This window comes from Cottoperca gobio, chromosome 17 (genome assembly GCF_900634415.1).
Source record: "Cottoperca gobio chromosome 17, fCotGob3.1, whole genome shotgun sequence".
NCBI classification, from domain to species: Eukaryota; Metazoa; Chordata; class Actinopteri; order Perciformes; family Bovichtidae; genus Cottoperca; species Cottoperca gobio.
In genome coordinates, this window is record NC_041371.1 from 6,684,995 (window position 1) to 6,703,196 (window position 18,202).

An 18,202-nucleotide genomic window follows, 5' to 3' on the forward strand; every position below is an offset into this window, starting at 1 on the left:
CAGGTTCACTACTCACTGCCACAAGCACAGTTTCAATCACAGTTGAGCATTATAATGCCAACAATAGTCCAACAGTATGTTCACAAATTCTTTATTGAGATTTGTCATCACCAGAAGCAGCTCTACAAACCACACAGTTGTTGAAGACAACCTTAAAATAACATTACATAACCTCCCATCTCTCCTTATAAATAAACAAATGTTTTTTTTCAAGGCCAAACAACCTCTTAATTTTCAGCTGCGACTTTCACAAGATGGTTTAAGGCAAAAATGTTAATTAAAATTGTCAAAAGGATTTGGAGCCTCTGCAGCAGTTTCAGGAGTGCAGACACAGGAATTAAAACCTGGCATTAAACCTTAATCACCAAAAGCTCTGTCTATTGTAACAATGCTGACCACTATCTCCTTCTGGACAACACTATGGAACAACTGACGTAAACAAAAAGAAGAGTCAGGGGTCCTTTGCACCATATGCAACCAATATAATGACGGCACTAAAATATTCTCACGTCAGGACATTTGAATGAATTGCATCAATTTTGAACATTTATTTATGCATGGCTGATGATTTGTGCGTGATTGTGATTCTTTTGTGTTTTTATTTAATTTCTTTGGTGAGACAAAGATCAATTTCTTGACCTGATAAAATAAAGTTCTATTCTATACTATACTATATATACTCTATATAAAATAAATCAGTGTCAGATCAGTGTATCAGTGTATATATATATATATATAAATAAATATATATATACAAAAAAATTAATATATATAGATATATGTATAAATATATATATATATATATATAATAATATATATATATATATAATAATAATAAACAATATATATATATAAATAAAAACAAATATATATATATAGGCTACAAAATAAAAACGTTGCTGTTACAATCCATAATACTAAGTATACCACAACATTTAAAATAGAATAAATGTTACAAATAAACCTACATTTAAAATTGCAATTCTCTAAGTTAAAAACATCTAAAATGTGCTGTCATTTAGGAGTCTGCAGTGCACAAATAGGCCAGGGGATTGGGACTCTCAAAGAAGCAATAAAACAATATAACAGTACGTAAATAATAATATACTGTAGTAGAATAAAATATAGTATAATACAAAGTACAATAGTGAGGTACTTGAGTAATGCCTTCATGTGATAAAATAAATGTACTCTGGTGTGCTGTGAGATGGGTGTAATGCCTCAGACCTCCACCAGGGGGGGGGCGCACACCCCACAGTGCCCCCGTCATAACAAATGAGGTCAATAAAACTGCACAGTCGCTCTCTAATAACTTCTCCTCCTCGGTAATGTGAAAGTGTCACCTTCTCTCGCTCTGTCACAAAGTCCTGTGCTGTTTGTTTCTTTATCTGCAGTTTGTATCTAAGTGTGACATCTTTCAGGCCAGTGAAGGAAAACCATTCATTTCCAGCGCGTGGGCGGGTGTGTCAATGCGCGTGAGTGGATGTGGAGAAATCTAGGAAGTAACTAACTTTTCGACCAGGACGACGCGGATACGTTAATCCTCCTTTTCCTAAAGAAACTGTGATTTATAGAAGCGATAACGTCGACGAACTGCTGGTTAATTACGTTTTAATCATTTAAAACGGTGAATAAGCATTGTTGGCTCACCTTTGTTTTTTGGAAAGCTCAGGTGAAGAAAGTTGTTTTTTTTGTGCTTGGAGTTCGTAAACGCCAGAGATCTTCCTCTTGTCTTCGCTTTCAGGAGTATTTCAGCTTTTGAAGATGCATTGAGTGGCGTTTTCTGGAAAGGTGAGACTTATTTTGACATCTAGGCATTGTGTGTCACCTGGTCAGATGTATAAGTGGGAATTTTGAGTTGGTTTATCGTTGGGTGGAAATGAAAGATACATGCATGTTTGTCTTTTGCATGCGTTTTATATCCCAGAAATAATGTATTTGACTGTAAAGAGTATGTTTGAAATGTAATTTAGATGAATCTGTGCTTCCTACTTTCTTTTCTTCATTTTAAACTGCCTTTGGTTACACAATGTGTTTGTTTTTACAGTGGATGCTGGCAGTGAGTTATGCTGAAGCCTGCCTGGATATCTGTATTTCAGGATGAGCGTTACAGATGGAGCCGGGCCCCCTGAACATAATGAAGAGGCCCGTGTTGTGCAGATCTACCCCAGGCTGCCCCAGGACACAGCCACATACTGTCCCTTGCAGGTCAGCGAAGGGGACACGGCAAGCTCGGTCATCCACAATGCCGTGGTCACTCTGGGCCTGGACACCAGCCAGACGTACAGCCTGCTGGAGGTCAGGAAGAACGTCGGAGAGGAGAGGTTGCTGGAGGCTGGGGACTGTCCTTTGGAGAGAGTCCTGCTGTGGCCACCCGGAGCACAGAGGTGGCACCGTCAGAGCCATGGGTACTACTTCATCCTGCAGCACCAGCAAGCCAACAATGGAGGCAACCAAGTAGAAAGCAGCAGAGAGGACTATGATGACCTCTGTAACCTCCAAACTGTGACTGAGGAGAGTATTCTGGAGGCTTTACGCCAGCGCTTCAACAGGCTCAAAATCTACACCTACGCCAGCAACATCCTCATCGCCATCAACCCCAATAATTTCCTGCCTCTTTACTACAATCCCAAGTATGTAAAGATGTACGAGAACCAGCCACTGGGCAAGCTAAGCCCTCATATATTTGCCATAGCAGACGTGGCCTTTCGTGCGATGCTGAGCAGGCAGGTCAACCAGTGTATTGTGTTATCTGGCGAGAGTGGCTCAGGGAAGACTGAAAGCAGCAGTTATCTCATCCACTGCCTGACTGCGCTCAGCCAGAAGACGTACTCCAGCGGGCTAGAACGGACCGTCCTCGGGGCTGGCCCGGTGCTCGAGGTAGGTCACTGTGATACGGAGCTGGCCACCTGTTAAGACCACAAACACCCACATCTGTTGTAGCAGCTCACACTGACTGAGGGTCAATCAACAGAAAATGAATCAAGTTATTAATCGGGTCATTTCTGGCTGCAGATTCTGAATATCTTTTAGGTTTTTAAATTGTTAGTTGTACAAAACAGGCAGGTTGAAGATACAGCTATGAGCTCCTGGAAACATTTTTTTTATGGAAACACTATTTTATGACTTTAAATCAAAAACAAAACAATAACAGATCAATCAAAAAACGTACTTTGAGGCATTTCCAACTGTAAACTTTCCAAATTGTCGCAATCACCCAACACACCGGAAACTAACGTGCGTGCACTAGTGGTGTGAAGCGTTGCTGGTGCTTTTTAATTTAGTTGACAAAACCGTGGTTTGGTTGATTTGATCAGAGTTTAACCAGCTGATCCTCTGCCTGCGCTGCAGCCTGCAGAGAGTGGCATGAAGCAAGACTCTGCCATCCTGACTTCATGTGACTGTGAGGGTATGAGTCAGATTAATGTGCACGGTGTTTTCTTTCTTCTTGTGTTGTGGCTTTAGATCCAGGTTCAGAGTAACTAACAAACTGCTTCTGCATCATACAACCTGCCCACTCTTTTCCTAGTGTACCTTCTTAGTGCCAAATACAGAAACCTCTCCCTTTTACACAGGAAACAGATATTTATCAACACCATGCGTTTTGTGTAATCTGTGTAATCTGTGTAATCAACAATAACCACAGAAATGCTGTGTGAACACGAGTCCTTGCTAAACCAGTAAGGACTGTTGTCATGTACTGACTGCAAGACAAAATGCAACAAACGTCAGAACATAAAGGGCCACGAACACGCAGAAATGCTGTGTCAGTAGAATATTTAAATATCAGTTTTTGCATAGTTAGTTTTGGGATATGGCTCTCGCATTTGGATTTACGTGAAGCTCAGACATTTCCTCAAATCAAAAAGCACCACAGAGCAAAACACCCTTTTTTTTTTTAACTCCAGTTTCACTCTCACTCATAGGTTAAAAGGTCTCTTTGTTCGCTGCCATATCAGCCTCGTGCTATAGTAACCGTTTCAATGAGTAACGGGACGACACGTGTGCTCTCTGTTTCAGTTATCTGTTGGATTACACAAAGTGTTTAAATGACACCTGACGTGAAACTTAGCTCAATGTTTTTTTTAAGGGAAATACTGGAACAAATGTTGTATTTGTTTTTTAGTTGGGTCTCTTTTCAGTGTAGAAGAACTGCAAGTGGGAAGCAAGGCCTTAGCTGGTTTCAGTTCATTTAAAATGCAAAACAAAGTGTGCTGGTTGTTTACTTTGCACCTGTTAAATCTATTCCAGCTATCAACATGTGCAAGCTCTATCCATCAATAGACCAACTAACCTTTTTCACAAAGGATCCTGGCCTCACACACACACACACACGCACACACACACACTCTCTCAAGGGGCCAGCCTTTTCATTAGGAAGAGACTACATATGGATTCTTCCTCTCTCTAAACAAGTCCAACAGGTTTCTCTTTGAAATAAGCAGCAGCTTAAGTATTTTTCCTGTTAACTGATTTCTCTGGCAGTGAGTTGTTTGTGCTCTCAAGTGTTCAACGAGGCAGAGATTTCGCTTTAGGAGAGAAAGGGACTCGTTGATTTGGTGTGTGATTGATTTTTTTTTTTACGGGGTAAATAAGGAACACATTTACTGAAGAATGCGGTCATGCCGTAACGGTTAGCCTTGAACCAGAGGTGACCAAGTGTTTACATCAAAACTGTCAATACAGGCAGACCTATTGACGATTCTGTCGTAACGAGGATTTCCCTTTCTTTTATGAATGAGTCACATTTCCCTCTAACACTTTTCTTATAGAGCGGGTGTAGAACGTACTTTTATAGTATTATTTACAGAAACCCAAGACCCCTGATGCCTCGACCGGTTGACCAATGTCATCTCAGTATGTAGCAGAAATTGCACTCAACTTCGAAACTGCAGCTGACTCGTGTATTCAGAGCCCTTTTTTAAAAATGTTTTAAGTAATAAAGATATCAAAGCATCTCGGAAGGTGGTTCATTTTAAAATCAGGAGAAGATCTGCAGGTAATTGCACCTGGCTGTCATTAGGAAGGCGGGTGGTTGTTGCTCGAGGTAGTTGTTGGTGAGCTGCGTGCGGAGCTCCACGCGGGGAATTTGCAGGGCGTTGTCTTCGAGGGAACACTAGAGGGAAACGTGTAAGAACAGGCTCAGCCAGGTTACACCACAAAGTATAAATCTCCTCCTCTTCTCTTCAACCCTTTAAACAAATGCACTCTTTCTCTGCTTCTACCGTCTTTCTTCAGTTTCAATTCAGGGATCGCGGATCTTCATTTCAAGGTGGAATTCGATCCCATTTTTCATATTTAAAACCATTTTCTATCCCAATGTTCTTTTTTTTAAAATCTGAATTGTAAGACACAACTAGTGCATATGGATTGCAACCTTCAGTATCCTGCAATTCTCCTTCATTTTGCACCGGTTGCATTAGTTATTTAATGCAATGTTCAGGTGGTCTATGAAACGTCAAACGTGACATCTTTAAACGTCGTGTTTTGTTCTACAACAAATCCAAATACTCAACAATATTTAGTTTACAATGATGTACGACAAAGAAAAGCTGGAAACCCTCCCAACTGAGTGGCTAGTAAAATGACAAATGATTGATCGATTATCAAAATAATTAATAAACTAAGCCTCTAAAAATGATTTAATTACAATTCATTACAATTGTAATTGACATTAGATGGATAAGGGCTTATTTGTTTGATTGATGTCTGAAAAATAGTGGAAAATATTCTTGGAATCAATATTTACGAAGACTCACAGGTGAGTCAGCCTAAGCTTAAAATATATTTCATTCATAATGACGTAAACCACAGAAAAGCAACAAATCCTCGCGTTTGAGAAGCTGGAACCGGAGAACTTTTGGCACTTTTGCTCGATAAATCAGTCAATCTAAATGTTTCGTCTCTACGAGCAGACCCGGTCTAACTGAATGCATCGTTAGTTTGTGTCTCCGTCAGGGAGGAGGAGCCTTCTTCATGATAGTGGTTCTAGTGATCTGGTGGTACGCCTTCCAAACAAAACACTAGAAGGTCGGGAAGTTCAATACCAGGGCTGCCACCAGTGTACCCCTGAGCAATGTACTTAACCCTGAGCTGCTCCAGGGAGACTGTCCCTGTACTTAGTTCAATGTAAGTCGCTCTGGATAAGAGCGTCTGTGACGTAATGTCTCCTTCAGAGGATCCAGCCCCTAAACTGGGACGTGGCAAACACCTGTTTCTCTCCCTCCTCCACATCTCCTCTCCACACGCCTTTCACATTGTTTCAACTTCTTTTTATAAGATTGATTGATATGATTCAAAAATGAAAACCGTGCACGCTGATAGGAACATTCCAGCCTTTCAAAGTTTTACCTGCCAGCGTGCGATCACTTCAGTATGCAGGTCGAGCTCGCTGTCTGTGAAAGCATTGCTCTGGCCTGTTACGACACGACGTTCAGCACAGCTCGCGCTGGAATGAGGAAGAACTAAACCTTTTCAGATGCTGACATAGGCTCAGTTAGTGGTTTTTTTTTTGTTTTCCTTTTGGGAAATGTTAAAACTAAGGAAGTAGAAGCTGATCCAGAGTCAGCTGCAGCTAGTGAGTGCTCATAATCCTGTGCGTATGTCTCGTTTTACCCAGTGGGGACTTTGCCCGGGTGGAGTCTGTTGTTGTTGATCGTGAACCTTAGTTACTGTCTCCAGTTACAGAATAACAATCCATGCAACATGTTCAATTTACACCAGCCACCATTGTTTGGCTGGTGAGTGAAGCAAATCTACGAGCATTTGGCCGGTAAATGGTGCTTTCTTTGGACCCTGGCCACAGTTTTGTTCTTGGATTAATGGACGTTTTTCAGACCCTTACTTTGTCTGAACAACAGTTTAAAAAAAAACACTAACAGAATTTGATTTGAGAGTTTTAGTGATCAAGAAACAGCATGAATAAGAGATGTTGTATGTCAAGCAGCCTTTTTGTTAATGGAGCTTTTATTTTTTAATGCTTGTGGCCACTGCTTTAATCGCATTACTGACTGAAATATAACGCAGTGATGCAATAAGTGGATAAGTAATGATGATTGTGTGGTAATGGAACCTCCTGAAGGTTTTCATTTGAATGCAAACAGTTTCAGTACATGTAAATAAAACATCAATAATGTATCGTAATTCTCAGATGTCGTTGCAGACTGTACCCATGAAAAGAGGCTTTGCTTTCATTAATCCAGCGTAAATCTGCAACAATCAGTAGATGAATTGATTAATATAATAATAATAATGAGCTTTATTTGTATTGCCGCCTTAGTTCAGAGTTAGACCAACTTGATCTTCGATGTTTCATAAGGTTGCTAACAGAAATAGTCCCCTGCCATCCACAAACAGAAACAATGTATTTGATCGCTGCTCTGTGCAATGTTTAGTTCTGTGAGAAACATGCCTTTTTTAAAAAAATGTGTCTGTTTCAGTGGAAACTTATGTCCGCTATGTTTTAAACAGGCCTTTGGCAACGCTAAGACTGCAGAGAACTGCAACTCGAGTCGCTTTGGGAAGTTCATCCAGCTCAACTATCTGGAGAGTGGCGTCATCAGAGGGTAAGGCTTCATGTTGTACTTTTCTCACCAGCCTTCTGTACACACTTAGTGAATCTCCAAGGACACAGTTTATCTTGGCTGAAATATTTGTTTTGTATAACAGTTCGTTTTTCTTCCCGTGTCATAAGTGTACACTGTTGGCAGCCACACACAGCTCCACATGATTTGTTGACATTCTCTTCCTGTGTGTCTCTTGCAGGGCAGTTATTGAGAAGTACCTACTAGAAAGGTGCCGCCTGGTGTGCAGAGCTCAAAGGGAGAGGTACGGTATAATCACCACCTGAACTCTGACCTCTAATGTACACCAGTAAAAGCAGACGACACTCCAAACACCTTGGAGGAGTCGTGTGCAGTGACATGTTGAGTAAATATCTGCGCTGTGTGACCTCTGACCCGCAGGAACTACCACGTGTTTTATTACCTGCTGATGGGCGCGTCCAAAGACGAGCGAGAGGAATTTCATCTGTTAAAACCGCAAGATTATTTCTACCTCAAACAGGTACATTTTGATGCACACACACGTTACAGCAGCAGCATTAGAGACCGGGGAGGACTAGCGTAAAACTTGTCATTAGATGTTTTATAGAAACAATCCCACAATATCTAGAAACTTCTCAGCACTCAATTGTTTGTGTGTCACAGCTTCGCCTGTGTTGTGAATACACAGACACCTGTTTTCACTCACAGGCATCTTATTGTATTGAGGATTTAAGGCCATGTTCACACCTGATTATGCAAAAGGACTCAAACAAACCTGCACTATAATAACCCAATGTTCAGCTTTTTAAGCTCAATTACTGAAAGTCTAATGTAGTCACGTCCATTTATTTATATAGAACACTTACAAATAACAAATGTTGACCAAAGTCTTTCTCTCCGCATCGCGTCTGATTTTTGTTTTGCAGGATGACCTCGAATTAGAGGATGAGGAGAAACTTCGGCAGGCGTACAAGAGGCTCCATCAAGCTATGGAGATGGTTGGCTTCCTGGCCTCCACCAAGAAACAGTATGTGTGATGTTGATGATGAACAACACGACTGTAATGCTGCAGGTCAAACTAACCAGCTTTACTGACCTTTTTAAGGAAGAGCCAACTAAATATAAAATGTAGTTGTGTAAAATGTGCCTGCAGAACCCTTAGTAAATAATGATTTCTGTCAGACATGTGATCTTAGTCGTCGAGGTAAGGCAGTTGTATTTCTAAAGCAGGTTTCATACACAGAGGTAGCTTCAAGGTGCTGTTCAGAGAAGTTACAACAACACAGTTTAAAAGAGATGGATAAAAATAAGATTAAATGAATAAAAAATACATTTAAAATGTAAAATAATAATACTAAGGCCTTGGGTTTTAAATACATTTAGTTAAAAGGGCTTGAGAACAATAAGGTTTTCAGTCCGGCTCTAAAAACTGCAATGTTTGGGGCATTTTAAGACCATCAAAGTTGGTTTGAGCGCCGCATAATCACTAAAAGCTGCTTCTGCTTATTGTTGAGGACACACCAGCACATGCCGGAGGGTTTAGCCTTTCTCAGGAACGTATGTTATTACAGTAGAGCCCACTCACTTGGTCCTCTGGTGAAGAAAGCTAGGAATTACAGCAAATATTTGAAAGACAAATATTTGCCGTACACGGCCCAACAACGCTGCCTCTCAGTCAGTGTTTACAGTGACGCCGCACAGCTCTCTGTTTGCTGTGCCAATCTGAAACTGACGTAGGTAAGGAGGAGTCATTTGTTCTGAGACTGAACACTGTTGAAGAGGTTCAGCTTTATATTCTGGTGTCTGTAACAGGTCAGAGCTTGTCAAGCGTTTCAACAAGCGCCCGACAGCCTCGGGACAACGTGTACATATAAAAGCACTGGCAGCACAGTTTGCAGCCTGTTCAGGTTCTCCGGGTGAATAACGACGCTGACACAGAGCAGTGTACAGATGGGAACATAACATGCATTAAGTCAGAAACAATGGATCTGTGCTCTGATCGCTCCACCGTCACTACGCTACTCTTATAACATACGCATTAAACTGTGTCAAACAAAACAGTGGCACCAGAGATTGTGAAATTTTAGAGTTTCCTCTAAAACTTCTCAAATTAGGTTTTCTGGGTTGAGGTTTGTGGGTAGAGTATCAACCGTGTTGCGCAGTAACAACAACTCCATGTGTGTTGAGGAAGTGTATCAGATGATTGGGGCGGTGAGGACGTCACCAGCTGAATCACCGTCGGGCCTATTTATTTTTAAAAGAGCAACGACCAATGATGTAATGCTGCTTTGCTGTCAAACATGGATAACGTTTATCAAGTCCTATTAGACTCTACAGAACTCGATGTGCTTTCTAAAATGACATGTTTACATCAACACGGCAATGTTAGTCTTTGGGTTGTACTGATGAACTAGCAGCAAGGTTGAAATGAACAGAGAACAAAATGTGAATAAGATAACAAAAGATACAGAATGTGAGAAGAATTAAAGTTATAACAAGAACAAGTCAGTCCAATGTGGATAATGTGACTAAAGACTTTCACAGAATATTCTTCAGCAAGTAAAACAAATCCATCGTGTGCTTTTCATGCAGAAATAAGCCATCTGTTTATGTGTCTCTATTTCTACTCTGCAGCATATTTTCCATCCTCTCTGCCATCCTGCACCTGGGCAATGTGACGTACTCGCTGTCCGAGGACACTGAAGGCCTGGAGGTCGGACCCGCTGACGTTTTGTCCACACTGTCTCACCTGCTCAAAGTACGTTCCTGAAGTAAAACTGTTGATTACGTATACTTGGCATCATCCAGATTTACGTATACTTAGCATCATCCACTCCACGTGCAGGGCAACTCATCGCTGCGCCTGAAATAACTGTTTTTCTAGGTAAAAAAGGAGCTCCTGGTGAAGACTTTGACCAAGAGGAGAGTAGAGACCGCCAACGGCATCGTAGATTCACCGTACACACTACAAGAGGTACAGTTTAATTATTAAATCCTTAAATATAATATACGTTTGAGGTCTGCAGCAACATCTCTTCGCTTGTGTTGAAGTTGTAATTTGCTTTGTTTGCGGTTTCCGTGCGTTTAGGCCTCCACAGTGCGGGACTCCATGGCCAAGTCTTTATACAGTGCTCTGTTTGACTGGATCATCCTTCACATCAACCACGCAATGCTCAACAGACGAGACATGAAGGAGTCGGTCTCTGTAAGTCACACGGGCAAACATGTCTTTAATGGTCCTCAAAACAAACAAATAAAGAGATAATAAAGAGATAATAAAGAGCAATGAACACATCAATATGAAAGATTCGACTATGTTTTTATCCTTTATTTGTGCTTTAGGGATTTTACCATGTTTCCAGTGTGCATGTTGGTTATGTCCTGTGTGCTGTTTTGTTTTTAGTGTTTGTCCATCGGTGTCCTGGATATGTTTGGATTCGAGAACCTTCAGACAAACAGCTTTGAGCAGCTGTGCATCAACTACACTAACGAGAAGCTGCAGTATTACATCAATCGGCACATCTTCAAGCTTCAGCAAGTAGGTGTTCATTTGATTAGTATTCATTCTTTATTTGGGCTCGGCGTGGCCCGGCACTTTTTATCCTATTGCCTCTGTAGCCTGTGCAGTGAGTTAATTGTGATTTTTAAATATATTTCAGGAAGATTATGTGTCCGAGGGCATCACCTGGCAAAACATCGACTACACTGACAACAGTGGCTGCATTCAACTGATCCGCGAGGAGTCAACAGGACTCTTTGACCTGCTGGATAACGAGAGCAAGTCGGTGAACTTTGTTTGTAACATTATCTATTAAAAGCATATGGTAATATTATACACAAATACATTTAAATACAGTGTCGTGACAGACTCGTAAGTCTTAGTACAAAAGCTCTCAGGACAAAGAAGAGGAATAATTCCTTTCTTGAACAAATACAACACCATTTGTTCAGCTAATCAGTCGATACAAGAAATCTGACTGAACTCTGAATTCTTATTTTCTTCGCCACATACCATACTGCGTGTTGATATTCTGTCCGTCTTTATCTTCAGCCTCCCTGACGCCACAGATGAAACCCTGTTGGACAAGTTGAAGCAGCAACATCAGCAGAACCCATTCTTCGTACCATCCTCAAATACAGAGCCCACTTTCGTCATTCAACACTTTGCTGGGAGGGTTAAATATCACATCAAGGTGGAGTATATTTCCCATAATGCACACGTTTCTACAAAGTAAATGATGAACATTTGAAGTTCAGTAAATGCACAGCCTTGTTAGATTAGCCACCGTGGGAAAAACCTGGAGAATCTTTGAACTGAGTGAATGATTAATGCTGCTCCCTCCCTCCACACTGCTGTTGCACTGTGAAGTTTAACGTTGTGAAGCTCCTGATACTACGGCATGTTAATCGTGATTCTACTTGTTCTTCAGGATTTCCGGCAGAAGAACACGGAGCACATGCGTCCGGAGGTCATATCGCTTCTACGCAGCAGCCAGCGAGCGTTCGTGCATCACTTGGTCGCATCCAGTCCAGAAGCTCTCTTCAGATGGGGAGTCCTCCGAGCCACCATCCGCATCCTCACAGTATTCAAGAACTTGGGACGCCAGCGCGCAGCATCGCGTGAGTAGCTTTTGGTTGCTAGTCGAGCCACATTTTTAGCTGCAACCAGCAGATAAAAGAAGTAATCCCATTAAAGAAGACTGCAGATGTGTCTTTGCAGGAATTACATGTTTGTTTAACGGACTTTTTCTAAGACTCGTTCACCCTCCATCTCATTAACGTTATATACAACTGACTTGTTGTATTGTCACCACAGTATCTGCCAGAAAAAACTCCCGCAAGACCCTCCGAGAGATGAAACAGCACAACAGTACTATGAACAGACTGTCCAGGTAAATGTACAGCACTGGTGCATTTATAGTGGATTATACTGCCACTGACGTGTTTCTATTCCAACTGGATCTTAAGTGTGATGCAACTAAATGTATTCAGGACTTGAATCTCTCTTTCTTTCTCTCTCTTAGGGAGGAGAGGGAGGAGAGAGAAGAGGGGGGAGAGAAGAGATAGTATGGAGAGAGGGAGAGAGAGAGAGAGAGAGAGGGAGGGAGAGAGAGGGAGAGAGAGAAAGAAGGGGGGGGGGGGAGGGGGAGAGAGGAGGGAGAAGGAGAAGGGTAAGAGAGAGAGAGGGAGGAGGTAGAGAGAGAGAAGCGGAGGGAGAGAGAGAGAGACGAGAGGAGAGAGTGGAGAGAGAGAGAGGAGAGAGAGAGGAGAGAGAGAGAGAGTAGGAGGGAGAGAGAGAGAGAGGAGAGAGCCGATTAGAGAGATAGAGAGAGAGGAGAGAGAGAGAGGGAGAGAGAAGGGAGAGAGAGAGAGAGAGAGAGGAGAGAGAAGAGGAGAAGAGAAAGACAGAGCGAGCTTTATGCGACCATACTCATTCTATATACTGAATACTCTCTTAGAAATAACCCTCTATCTGATCTATATTCCTATATCTCTCTGACTCTCACTTATCATATATATAGTACTAGACGAGATCTCCATCCTTTATTTCTCTTTTATCGTCTTCTTCTCTCTCATATGTTTTCTCTCTCTGGGCTCTATCTCTTCTCTCTATTATCTTCTCTCTTCTTTCTTCTCTTGTCTCTTTCTAGTTCTCTCTCGTCTCTCTCTCTCTCTCTCTCTCTCTCTCTCTCTCTCTCTCTCTCTCTCTCCGTCTCTCTCTCTCTCTCTCTCTCTCTCTCTCTCTCTCTCACAGCGACAGCCTGACTCTGGATTTCTCCTTTGATCGCTCTGATGAACATCCTCTGGATGTATTTGAAGACATCTTTGTCGATTATGAAAAGAGAAAGTAAGTGGGCCTTATGGCTTTAGTTTCAACACACTTCTCACCATCTGTTTCCTGAGCTGTATGTCGAATGCAGCTTCATTTGTTTGTGTTTTCTGCAGGAAAAGTCGAGGCAATCGACACAAGCAGCTCATCCCAAAGGTAAAGTGTTGACGATGGGTGTTTGTTGTTTTCATCCATCCTATCTATCATCCATGTGTCCTTTCAAAGTCCTTTTTGTTTTTGGAGTCAGAAAGCTCACAGACTGTATTATGTCTTATTTAACAGAACCTGATGGATTTGCACTCCCTCCGACATATTGTTGGTCTCGCAGCGCATGACCGAACCAGCAAATTCATCTTCCATCCTCATCGGAAGACAAAGCCCCCGACAGCCAGCGCTCAGTTTCAGGTTTGTTCTCGCTGTACCTTTTTATGTGACACACATGTATGTGGTAGAGGTGGTTAAGTGTCATCTTAAAATTAGATCTCTATTATTTTCAAGGTATTTTTATCAGCTTATCACTAAAAGTAAGGTACTATGAACACATCTTAGTCGCCAGGCAAACAATATGAAAGCTTTTGCATCTCTTTAAGCCAGACATGCACTTCTGTATCTCACAGGCCTTCACTTGGAAAGCTGATGGAGACGATTGAAAAAGCAGAACCATTCTTTATTTTCTGTGTTCGCTCCAACGCTGAAAAGGTAACTTCATCTGTGAATCTGGAACATCATCATGATTGTTTGTACTGGATAACACAGTTCATCATTTGGGGAAAATGTTGTTGTTTTTTTTTGCAGAAGGAGCTGCACTTTGATGATGAACTTGTGCTACGGCAAATCAAGTACACAGGCATACTGCAGATGGTTCACATCCAGAAGTCTGGCTACAGTGCCAAATACACATTCAAGGTAATCAAGGAAATCTAAATCACTTGGGTACCTGTCTATGAGAAAGAAAGTTTAATTTGTTCTTCCTTGATGACAGGAATTTGTCAAGAAGTTCAGAATGTTGCTTCCAAAAGGAGCTGCTGTAACGCCGGAGCACATCGCTGAACTGTTTGAGTGGATGGAGCTGGATAAGAGCAGCTATCAGATAGGAAAGACCAAGGTAAATATGACCTGTGAGCCCATGAGCCCTGCATGTTCCCGTGTTTCTGTAAGGTTCTGCAGGTATTTTGTGAACATCAAAATGTCCCCTAAAGTAAACTTGTTGTTGTCGTGAATCAGAGAGCACTGTTAGTCCCTAAAAACACTTTCATGCTTTACATAAAATCATAAATACACATAAAAGTACTCAAGAATGCATGTGTTTAAAAATGTACCACAGATTACACAGTATAAATGTTTCCAGTGGTGTCATCATCCGTTTGCCTTCTCAGGTGTTCCTCAAGGAGAAGGAGAGGCAACTGCTCCAAGACACTCATAACAAAGCATTGATGCGTCACATCATCGTCCTGCAGCGCTGGTTTCGTGCCTGTCTGATGAGGTCGCACTTCCTGCAAAAGAAAGATGCCACTATGATTATACAGGTACCGTTTATCGTATGAAACGCTGTAAAGTAGAAGACAATTGGAAACGTCCTATCGGAGACTACAAGACATTAAACACATTCATCAGACGGTCCGTCCCTGTGGCTTTCCTGCTCCAGCAAAACATATATATATATTTCAAAAGTCTCATGAACAAATAAAGACACAGCCGACTAAAGTTGAGGATTTCTGGTGTTTTTCAGAGGAGCTGGCGTGAGTTCTACGTGAAACAAAACCGAGCTGCCACAGTGATCCAGACAGCATGGAAGATTTCCCTGAAGAAGCGCCAACATGAGACGGAGAACGACGAGGACACATCCGAAACCCGACTTGGACGGGACAGGTACACACACACACACACACACACACACACACCACTAAACCTACACTGCTCCCATTGCAGGAGCACCAGCTGCTCTTGTTGAATGTAATGTGACTAGATTTTAACTTAGATGTAAGTTGCAGATTGTTACTCTTATAGTATTAGTACAATTAGATTTCACATTTCCAAGAACTCCAGAACGTTGTAATAGTCCAAAAGTCAAAGTTAATTTGAAAAAGATAGATGTAATCATTTCCGAACTTCACAACATGTTTTTATCTGAAGAAATATTCTGCTTTAAATCATATTTGTTGGCGTTTAGCCTTTCAAAAAGTGTCATCTGTCTGCTTGCCACACACAAATGGAAGCAGGCACCTGTATTAACTGAGGAATTATACCGATATTCATTAAATACAGGACAAATATAATGTGATAAATTCAAACTTTGTTGACATTTAGGACTTTGTTCGAGGATTTCTAAAAAGAAATTTGGTGATGACGTCATAAAATCTGCCGACAGTTTACTATTATTACTTAATATATTGATGTAATGCCAGTCTGATTTAATTGTTCTTACATAACAGCTTGAAAAAGAATTTAAAGAGGCAGGACAAAGTGGAGCAGAGCCCCAGCAGGACCCAGGAGAGGTCCAGGAGTAGAGAGAAGCGAGATGGCAGAGGAACCCCTCCCCCGCTCAACAGACCCCTCTCCCTCCCACTGGACCCTAAAGTTGACAGTGATGACGGCTCCAACAGCCCCTCTAGTAAGAGCAGCTCGCTTCAGCGCTACAAAGATATGGGGGGCATCAAGGAGAAGGCCGAGAAGTGGCGGGGAAGACAGAGCGAGGGCGAACCGACGGATGACTCGAGTCCAGAAGTACGGCGGAAAGATGAGTTTTGGTAAGTGGAAATGTTTCTCCACGAATGCTGGAGCTTTGTTAATATGGCCCCAACGAGGTCTTTTATGTTGTATGCTTCTATTTCCTTCTGCAACACAGGCGCAAAGGGAAGTCCTTGTCTGTTGATGAACTGTCCAGGATCAGCTCATCAGGCTCTGATAGCTCGCCCTCTACCACTGAGGTAAACTTTGTTGACGTTCAATCTGTTTTTCTTTTGCTCTCATACTGTTGTTGTTATTCTCCTACTGTCGGCATTGGCTTTTTAAAAGTACTGTAGTTATGTGTGCCGCACGCTGACAAACACACGAATGGAGGCTCCTTACGCATGAATCAAAGAAGGCCTCGCAGTCTGTGCCTCATCACCTTTCCTGGCCCAATTAGGTCAGGGTGCGTCTCCGCAAGCAGCCCAAACGCAAGCGGCGCTTAGCCTATGCCCGCAGCGGTTTGATGATTAACTTGGGGGGCTCCAAGGAGAGCGAGTACTGGAGCTTTCCTCTGCCTCCCATCAGCCCCCATGTGCCCAACATGAAGAGCTCGGCCAGTAGTGTGGATGTCTGGGACTTCAAATCCAAGGTCAAGGTACTGACCAAAGGGACATTTTGACAGACTACGACACTCTTCTGCATGCAGGAGGACTTGCATGTGTATGTCCCGAACAGAATGAAAGTTGCATTGCGCTTCTCATTTCTGCTCTGCAGCCCAGGAGGGAAAAGAATGAGCGGTGCTGGCAAAAAAAGCCATTTTCAAAAGCTAATTTATGATCTTTTTTGTCTCTTCGCTCAAATGAGCTGAAGGTCAGCAGGTACAGTTCAGAGTCACCACAGGATATGGTGAATTGCCTTTTATGTCAGTGTGTTTTGGTCACTTCAAAATGAAGATGGGATTGTGAATTTAATTATTTCAGCTTATTGTTATTGTTATGTTATTGTAACAGATGTTATGTTTACAGTACAAACATACTATATACCATACCACACATTCATTATAATGTGATTAAGGCAATTATAATGTGTAAGACTATTAAATCTTTGTACTGTTTTTTTCATTTATTAAGTCACTGTTATCATATTTATATTTTAAACTACAATGCATTGCATTTCACTGGGATATAAAAATGGGTGTTCAGAGCCAATCACATTGAATAATAAACATAAACAGAGAAATAACATTTAATATTACTTGATTGTGTAAATAATTAATGTTTTAACACACTGACACAATAGTATTAATATAATAACTAACTTTGCTCACACTAATTAAAGAAAGAAAAGGTCAAAGTTTAGCCGGTGGCAGGAGACGGTGCAGCTTTGCATGAGTTAAAACTGGTGAAGGACCGCAATCGTGCGAATATGTCATCGTGTTTATGTGTCGTGGTTTGGTGGCGGTGCAGCAGCTGCTGGGTGATGTGGTGGGGAGAGAGGATTAACTGTTGTTTTTCTTAGAGTTGTTTATTAGCAAATGTTATACTTTGACTTAGAGCATGTTCATGTGTTGATACTCACAGATACCGTCAGAAACTGATGGGTCAAGATTCAGTCTCCCAGCCACAAACTCCAACGAGGACTCGAGACATCAGAGGTCTAACCAATCCCAACTCACAACTCCTGAGAGGTAAAACCCTCCACTCGCTTCAAAGTGGGCTTTTTCAAAGATCAAGCTTTATGCTTTTAACGACACTTAATAGGGCTGGGGATGGTTTAAAATAACAATACCAGTACTCTTAAAGAGATAGCGATTCAATTAGAGTACTTCATTTGACACCTTTTTCTTTTACTTTATTCGACACCCCTCATGTGAATAGAAGCATTCAGTAGCATAATCAAATAATCGACTAATCAATCACCACCACTCCTCCCCATCCACATGCTTTTTAGGCAAATACATTGTGAAAGTGTTCAATCACAGGTTGCTTTAAAACAAAGAGCGCTTGCTGTGATTGGCTGCGAGCAAAACCATTCCTATAATAACTTATTTTCTATGTTTGGGTACAAAACAGATCTGGTATTGTGTGACTGGAGAAGTGTTGATACGTCTTGGTACTGGGTTATTTTTGCTCGTTCCGATACTAAGCCCTAATACGTA

The 18,202-nt window shown here is 41.6% G+C and overlaps 1 protein-coding gene across 4 annotated transcripts in view; it reads left to right on the top strand.

Annotated features, from left to right (window-relative positions):
• The first annotated feature begins 1,312 nt into the window (after nucleotides 1-1,312).
• Nucleotides 1,313-18,202, top strand: part of LOC115022818 (myosin IXb) — a 23,666-nt gene continuing 6,776 nt past the window's right edge. For 2 of the 4 annotated variants that reach the window (XM_029453915.1, XM_029453918.1), the window contains exons 1-26: nucleotides 1,313-1,791; nucleotides 2,048-2,880; nucleotides 7,471-7,565; nucleotides 7,765-7,827; nucleotides 7,965-8,064; nucleotides 8,471-8,571; nucleotides 10,179-10,302; nucleotides 10,429-10,518; nucleotides 10,633-10,749; nucleotides 10,948-11,082; nucleotides 11,204-11,325; nucleotides 11,596-11,737; nucleotides 11,975-12,164; nucleotides 12,361-12,436; nucleotides 13,300-13,392; nucleotides 13,491-13,530; nucleotides 13,657-13,780; nucleotides 13,994-14,073; nucleotides 14,170-14,280; nucleotides 14,357-14,479; nucleotides 14,751-14,900; nucleotides 15,104-15,243; nucleotides 15,807-16,121; nucleotides 16,220-16,301; nucleotides 16,502-16,699; nucleotides 17,625-17,731. In XM_029453915.1, coding sequence (XP_029309775.1) covers nucleotides 2,101-2,880; nucleotides 7,471-7,565; nucleotides 7,765-7,827; nucleotides 7,965-8,064; nucleotides 8,471-8,571; nucleotides 10,179-10,302; nucleotides 10,429-10,518; nucleotides 10,633-10,749; nucleotides 10,948-11,082; nucleotides 11,204-11,325; nucleotides 11,596-11,737; nucleotides 11,975-12,164; nucleotides 12,361-12,436; nucleotides 13,300-13,392; nucleotides 13,491-13,530; nucleotides 13,657-13,780; nucleotides 13,994-14,073; nucleotides 14,170-14,280; nucleotides 14,357-14,479; nucleotides 14,751-14,900; nucleotides 15,104-15,243; nucleotides 15,807-16,121; nucleotides 16,220-16,301; nucleotides 16,502-16,699; nucleotides 17,625-17,731 — 3,698 coding nt within the window. In that variant the 5' untranslated portion in view covers nucleotides 1,313-1,791; nucleotides 2,048-2,100. The remainder of the gene's footprint in view (nucleotides 1,792-2,047; nucleotides 2,881-7,470; nucleotides 7,566-7,764; nucleotides 7,828-7,964; nucleotides 8,065-8,470; nucleotides 8,572-10,178; nucleotides 10,303-10,428; nucleotides 10,519-10,632; nucleotides 10,750-10,947; nucleotides 11,083-11,203; nucleotides 11,326-11,595; nucleotides 11,738-11,974; nucleotides 12,165-12,360; nucleotides 12,437-13,299; nucleotides 13,393-13,490; nucleotides 13,531-13,656; nucleotides 13,781-13,993; nucleotides 14,074-14,169; nucleotides 14,281-14,356; nucleotides 14,480-14,750; nucleotides 14,901-15,103; nucleotides 15,244-15,806; nucleotides 16,122-16,219; nucleotides 16,302-16,501; nucleotides 16,700-17,624; nucleotides 17,732-18,202) is intronic. The other 2 variants (XM_029453916.1, XM_029453917.1) reach the window with 2 other exon arrangements.